Consider the following 7,451-nt stretch of genomic DNA (forward strand, 5'->3'; position numbering starts at 1 on the left):
TTTACAAAAACATACAATATAATTTAAAATGAATTGCATTTGGCTGCCACTCGAGAACAATAGATCTTCAGCAGGTGGGTTGCAAAGGCAAGATGTCGTACAACAGGAAAACAAATGACATTTCATGGGGTTGTAATTGTGCTGGATTCAAAGTGCAGCCTTTTTTAAAGTCAGGATAGGAATTGCTTCTAAATTGTATTGATCATAATTACACTAAATCGTATTTGAGAAGTCTTTAAGCATCTCAAATATGGCGAGGGTTTTATTTGTGATCTACCTGGTTTAACTGGTGATGGTTTTAACAATCTAAGATTGTCACAGCCAAGTGTGCGGCTACAATCTGCCTAAGTCAAGTACAACAATTGTTTACGGTCATTCCCAAACTCTGGTTTGAGGACATCGTTTTTTTACAGCGAACGTACACTTACATTTCAAATGTGGAATTAAGTTCCACCTCCAAGGTATTACTACTTACTACTGAAAGTACATAAACGACAAAGGAATGAGAATGAGCAAAGCAAAGAAGATGCTCACCTCTCACAGCACAAGACAGACAAGAGAAAGTGGAGTAGTTTACTGCATTTCCATTTTAGGCTAATGCTGTGCAAATAAAGAATGCTGAAAATAAGGTATGGCGGCCCTAAACATAAAATATTTAACCATTTACAAAGTAATGAAAGTTTGAAAATAGACATACGAAATATTGCAGGATCAGTGCACATTAGTCAAACATCTCTACGACTAGAAATGCTTTTCCCCACACTACATTAATTTAGCAAGTTATGAGAAATATTGTGTAAGTAATGCATCTGAGCAACAGCTGAAATTGAACTACTATGGTTACCTTATGAAAAGCAAAAGCGAACTTACAGCTACACTGGACAGTAATCAAACTGCTGTTATGATTAGTGAACAGTTTGTGCTTATGCTTAAAATAATTAATCACCCTTCTTTTGGGTGGGTCTTCTTGTTAGCTATGCCTTTTAAAAGTAGATGACTTTTCCACATCGCTACCAGAGTCCTTTCATGTTTTTTCTCCAGACAAATGCCCAAGCATTTTTCATTGTGGTTAATGGTAAACTCATCCCCAGTGCCATGTAGACATCTACAATGGATAACCAATCTTGGACTTTGGGCAAGTATAACAGAAATGGGTTTTGTACGTCAACAAATGAAAATTATCAGCACGATGGAGGTTAGATTATACAGTAGAGTTCAGAAATGCATTCCAAAAAAAGTCTGCAAACTGCCATATAGGAAGCCGTCTGGGCTAAAGAATATTGTACACTCGCTGCAAACAGACAAATTAATCAGCCTATAAATGAGTTCCCTGTTTTACTAATGCTCGCCCCATAATATCTTTGGGGGCAAAAAAAACACCTGCTATAAAGCAACTACATTTCTCTGATCAATCATGGCCTAGAGACTGTCTCAAGTATGCATATGAAGTGGAAAGGGGATTGGAAGTTCACTGTAACAAATCCCTTATTCTAGAAGTTGATCAGTTTTGTTCCACGAACTTGGGTAGGTTCTCTAGTCTTGGTACAGACCAGGCCTTTTCTTTTTATTCTTTGGGACAGTACTGGTAGAGAGAAAAAAATGTGTACAGTGCCAAATGATAGATACAATTTCTTAGTCTATAGAGGTTATGGTTGCCTTCTTAGTCTGCCCACCCAAAAAAATAGAAAGGTCACATCAATTTACAATACACGGAGTAAAAATTCAGTTAAGACTGCACAGCTAAACATAAATAAGCATATTTTGTAGAGAAAAAAGTGATAAATACGCCTTTGGCTACATACCATTCTTACCTGTAAGGGTAAGAGAGAGTTGCTATTGTTGTCGGTTCTGAAGACATTATCTTCAATCCATGATTTTGGGGTTAGTGATGGAGCAGAACGGTTAAATTTAGGTGGTGCAATGACATTGCCAGAAAAGGGTTTCTTGAGAGGGGAGATTTGGTTCATAGTTCCCGGAATTCCAATATTCCCAGTTCTACGATCCCGGCCATGCATTCCTCCCCAGGACATGCTTCCTGTGCTCCAACCACTGCCCTGGTGACTGCTCCAAGGTGACTGTTTCAAAAGTGGCTAAAAATAAAAATGAAATAAAAAAAAGAAGAATAAATAAAATGAAAGCTTGCTAAAATTTTGTAATAAAATTCTTACATAACTAAATATATGACATGATTTTGATAACCAAATAGGTTTCTGAAAATTTTAATACACTGATGGCTCTTGTAGTTGTAAAATGAAATGATCACCCTTTATCTATTACACACACACTTGTGAGAACCATGATCCTTGAATATCCCTTAAAACAAAATCAATAAGCACCCTTGGTGATCTTGCAAAAAAATGCCATTTTACTTCTACTACATAAAGGCCCACAGCGTAAAGGTATGGACGTAAAACTGAAAATGCCAGTTTTTAAAATAGCTCAAAGGTTTACAAGGACAATATTTTTTTAATGCACCATCGATAGGATTTCAAACTTTATATACAGCAGTTTAGGTCTTCGTGCCCTTACTACCAATTGTATAGCAAATGAAGTCTAAATGTTCAAGATAAACAAAAACACTGATCTATATAATCCTATTATCACAACTTTAAGATGAATAAAAATACACTATGGCCTTTAGTTTAGTATACTGTACTTCTAAAAAACAGGAATTTGACACTATGACAGCAAACCATTCAATGCACAGACACTAAAAAGCACAACTTCCACGTTTAAAAAAAGTACAGAAAATTGTCATTTCAAACATTATTAAAAATTTCAATTTAATAGGAATTCTGATATTGCGTACAAGGAGAAGAAATTGATCAAACATTTAAATAAAAACCTAAGTCACATGATTCTAGAAAGGCCCCATTGAAGCCTAAGTGGTGAAGAGGGCAGAGGAAAATATCAACTACAACTCAATTTTATTTTTACGCCACAATTCAAACTGCCAAAAATTATAGTTTAGGGGTCCGTTTCGGGTCGGTAGATGGGCAATTGTCACCCTCAACTGAAGCATCCTATAAAGATATGTAAGCCCTAAATAAAACATTCCGTAAACGGTATTCGGTAAAATGAAATGGAATTTGCAGTGTTACAATGTCTGGGTAGGAAAGGTGTGTGTGTGTGTATGCACCAAACTTCTTTACAGCTGGCAATTAAGAGACTGGTATTTGTATTTTACTGTAAAGGGAAATAGGCATTAAAAACAACAGGCGTTGGCATCATCAACAGAGAAGCGCGTAGCTTCCACACAAGGTATTCGTGACTAATGTGAGCTAAAAGTAGACACCCAGCAATAATTACGTTGCAACGTAGAATGGGTTCAACCCGGAAATAAACATTACAAATGGACAGCGTGACAAGGTAGTGAAAATATTAGGAAATAGGGCAGTGCTGAAACAAGGGCGCATTTCTGGAGGTAAGTGGGATGACTCCATTATCCCTTTGTGGCTAGACAATTATGCCCCCTGTCAAAAACTCTCCACTACTACTTCACTGTTTGCATTAAAGAGTCACAAGATTTGGGCTCATTTAACAAAACAGGAACATAACCTACGTGTGTCATTTCCAGGTCTATACTTTAAGCGTGTCGCAGATGTCATTTTAACATCTATAAGAATTACTGAACGCTTATATATGTAAAATAACATTGCAAGCTTGCAAAGAAATGCAGAGAAGGATATTATGGGCTGTGATTGCAGAGACGGTCGCGAGCATTTGCGAACACATTATATAATTACATCCCATAACCCCTTTCTTGTTATGCGATGTTGTAAAAAGGTCAGTGTTCTGTGAACACCGCAATGCAGCGTTTAAACGGTTTATAGCAACTGCGCCATTATCAAGTCGGGTTTTGATGAAGGTTTTAAGCATCACAAGAGGCAAAATACAAAGAACGAGGTTGTTTCAAGAAAGAGCGAGTCATTTAAGCCTAGCTTTGGAGTTGCATAATGTGCTCAGTATACTTTAAAACTCTGTTTGCCAACTGTAAACGTGGCGTTAAAGGGGACAACATTCTAAATTCACACAAATGACTAAGTACCACCAGTGGCTGAAAGACCGCATATGAAGATTATAGAAGGTATAGCTGGCGAGTGCCGCCCCCCCAGACCTACTGATTAAGATAAGATGTTCGGCTCGGAACGAAATCGGCTATCACTTGGAAAGCGTACTCCTTGGAGGGACACAGCTTATTACACCGAGCAGAGCGTCACGGAAATAATTTAGAGGAGCAACAATAGGAGAGAGTATATGGTTGCCCGATGCGTACTAAACACGGCAATGGGGGTGTGAAATGGAGGCAGAGCTGCTGAAGGAGCAGATTCCATCCACTCACGGGGAGCTGTCAGATCAGGACCTGTCATGCACCACACGCCAGCGTAAAAACATATGCCCAGTGCCACGTAGGGCGCCGAGTTCGCAGGCCAGACCCCCGGCCCTCTCCCTCCCTGCGCAGTGAGGAGGCACACCCTGCCGGCTGCTGAGCTGTCAGTGCCGCGGTGACAGGTGCAGCTCGTGTGCACGGGCTCCGCCAACTGTCAGATTCTGGGGACGGGGCCACCCGAGTAACCGAAGGGGTGTCCCCTATACTGAGGGGGGGGGGGGCTGTCGCTGTAGCTTTACCCTCCCCTTCCCCCACACACACACGACATAGACGTGTTTAAACCTGGAAAGCGTCCTAGTTCTTGCCGGAATAAATGTATTTTCACCATTCTGCCCCAATTACACCTTTCTCCCTCAGTTCGAACAGCCCATCCACCAACCGTTTCTGATCCTCTCTCCCGGTGCCAGTGACAAGGCGCCTCAGCCACTCGCCCACTCCTACTGAAGCTACTGCCCCTCGGTGTGTGCGTGTTTTGGGGTGCAGGCGTCCCCAGGCTAGCCACAGTCTAACAGATGCCATTCCCTCGCTTACAACAAACCCCATAACTCACCCCTCAGCGGGTTCTGGACCTCGCAGATCCCTACTGTAGTTGCCCTACGGAACCGGATTACCCCATTCGCCTCCACCCACTAACGTAGCTCATCGTTCTAGTTGCCCTTCACATACTGATGGATGTATTAACCACAATATCTTCTGCCACCCTCTTCCCAGTGTTACTCACCTGCTGCTGGTTGTAGTTGTTCCGCTGCTGCTGCAGAAAGGCGGCCGCAGCCTGGTGCTGTTGCTGCTGCAACTGTGGACTGGCCGGGGAGCGCCGGTTCTGCGGCGGTGGAACACTCATCTGCGGTCCGGAGAAGGGTCCCCCGAAGCCGGCCGGGGCCTGCAGGGCGCTGTGCGGGAAGCTCTGGAAGAAGGCTGCGGGGCTCAGTCCGGCTGAGGAGGAGGGCGGCGGGTAGTAGGCATCCTGCGACTCCTGCAGCAGTGGACCTCCGCCGTTCCCGGGGTGCTGCATCGGAGGTGGCGAGGAGGTCTGCACAGACCAGGGAGTTCCGAAGCCCGGCAGCGGAGGCGGCGAAGAGCCTGCGGAGGATCCTGCGGCAGGCGCCGGACTGTGCGGCTCCGGCAAGCCACCGAAGGGGGACTCCATGCCGGGGATGCGGGGAGGCGAGGGCGCAGCATGGGCCGGGGGGTCGACCCCCTCGTCTGTGGACAGCAGCAGATCGGCGGCGCCGCCGCTCTTAGGGGAGGCGGCGGGCAGGTACTGAAGCTCTGGCCCGGATTTGCCCAGCTCCTGGGGCTCGGTCTGAGGGGGCGAGGGGTGTGCGCGGGTCCGCGGCGGCCGATAGTCCCCTGCCTTGTGAGGTTTCTCGTGGCTCAGCAGCGGCTCGTCCTGCATGGGCGTCCCACCGTTCTGGTGGTGCTGCGCTGCGGCCGCCGCAGCCAGGAAGAGCGAGGAGACACCGCCGCCGCCAGGGAAGAGGGCAGATCCCGAGGCGGAGAGCGGATACGCCGATCTGAAGCCGCCGCCGCCAGGCAGGTTAGCCGTCTGCAGGAGGCCGAAGCCGTAGTCCCCCATGGAGGAGGGAACGGGCCGCCGCGGTGCCGGGGATCACCTGCGGACGCACATATATGTCAGGGAGCCGGGAGCGGTGTCACACACCGCGGTGTGTGAGGGGGGACTTAGAGGAGGACAGTCTGCCTGCTCATGAGGCAATAAACACTGTGCGTGGGGCGGCCGGGCGCGGTATATAGGGATTCTATATAGCAGTGTACACTGGCTCCAGTCATTGGGCTTTCCGAGACCTTCTTTCTGTCTAGGTCTACTTCTCTGCTTCCTCCTTCACTTCAATGGCCAACCCCTCCGCCCAGGCAGGGGGTTAAAAACCCCGGAACCTGCGTCAAGGCGCGTCACAATCCACACCATCCCTGTCCGCCCGCTCCTCATCCATAGTAATGAGCCATTGCTTCAACCCCCGGAGTGTTTTCTAAGTGCGTGGCTGTCCCCGCCCCTGGTTGCTGCAGGGTGCCATCTTGGACAGGCAGAGGGCGGGGACGTCCGCACCCATCTCTATGACACACTGTTTTCTGTGTCTGTCCACGGCTCGTTTGACAGATCTGCGCAGACCTTTAACAGAGCAGGGCGTATGCCCAAATAAAGAGGGAATTAATAACAAAAAAATCCTCAAGTATTCAGTTAAATTGCACTCCACCAGCTGTCTCTAGCTCCAGGCACGTCATGGAACAAACGTTAGTGGCATAATGTCACGTTTAACCTTACATTTGCCCCGGTGCCCAGAGCCATTTTCAAAGTTTATATTCATTTTCACTCATAACACTGCGTTTTTATTGTTGCATTTTATGAAGTAACATTGTTTTCCTTTAGAATTAAACCCGTTGAGATAAAAAGTGAAAAGCATTGCTTAAATGACGTCGCCCATCCAAATGTTTGGAAAACGCATATGAAACATTAAGCGCAGTACTTTGCGAATCAATCACATATATTAATGTAAAATTGTGTCCTTCAATGGACAGCTGGTTGTCACTTGTACAAATAAAAGACACACTCGGGCCTTCCCGGTTCTAGTTTAAGCACGTTAATAGCTTACAAAGATGGTGATAGTTTATACCTGCTTGAAAGGTAACGATGGCAGGTCTCCTTAAGTTGTTTTGTCATTTTCTTATATGCTGCACACCCTATTCATTAAATCCACACACTGCACCTTTGCCCGGCTGTATGAAACAAGGCGAAGGGCACTGAAAGCGAATTTTGGCTCGCTGCGACACTAAGCGGTTAGCTGTCGCGGCCATCTTTAAATTATACATTTCCATATTGTATTGCTGTGACAATAGTATTTGTATATCGCGAACCTAGCAACAAAAACAGCAGAACGTTGTACAGTGCTGACATGCAGTCAAGATTGATAGAAGTAGCAGGTTACTGGATTGTAGTGTTCTTTAAAGAGGTTTTTCAATGCCTTCCTAATTTGGAGCAGCGTTAAAACGGCCGTAGAGAATGTTATTTAGTTGGGGTTGAAAAGTGAAGTGTCAAAGTAGGTAATAC

General features: G+C 45.4%; 1 protein-coding gene across 8 annotated transcripts in view; it reads right to left on the reverse strand.

Moving 5' to 3' along the window:
- Positions 1–7,150, reverse strand: part of CPEB2 (cytoplasmic polyadenylation element binding protein 2) — a 211,270-nt gene extending 204,120 nt beyond the window's left edge. Inside the window, exons 1-2 of one of the 8 annotated variants that reach the window (XM_078678458.1) lie at positions 7,018–7,150; positions 1,803–2,090 (exon numbers count right to left, since the gene is read on the reverse strand). In XM_078678458.1, coding sequence (XP_078534584.1) covers positions 1,803–2,030 — 228 coding nt within the window. In that variant the 5' untranslated portion in view covers positions 2,031–2,090; positions 7,018–7,150. Of the gene's footprint in view, positions 1–1,802; positions 2,091–4,121; positions 4,256–4,342; positions 4,468–5,111; positions 6,384–7,017 lie in introns of those variants that run through there. The other 7 variants (XM_078678461.1, XM_078678453.1, XM_078678454.1 and 4 more) reach the window with 7 other exon arrangements.
- Positions 7,151–7,451: the final 301 nt, after the last annotated feature.

This window comes from Lissotriton helveticus, chromosome 2_2 (genome assembly GCF_964261635.1).
Source record: "Lissotriton helveticus chromosome 2_2, aLisHel1.1, whole genome shotgun sequence".
Classification (NCBI taxonomy): Eukaryota; Metazoa; Chordata; class Amphibia; order Caudata; family Salamandridae; genus Lissotriton; species Lissotriton helveticus.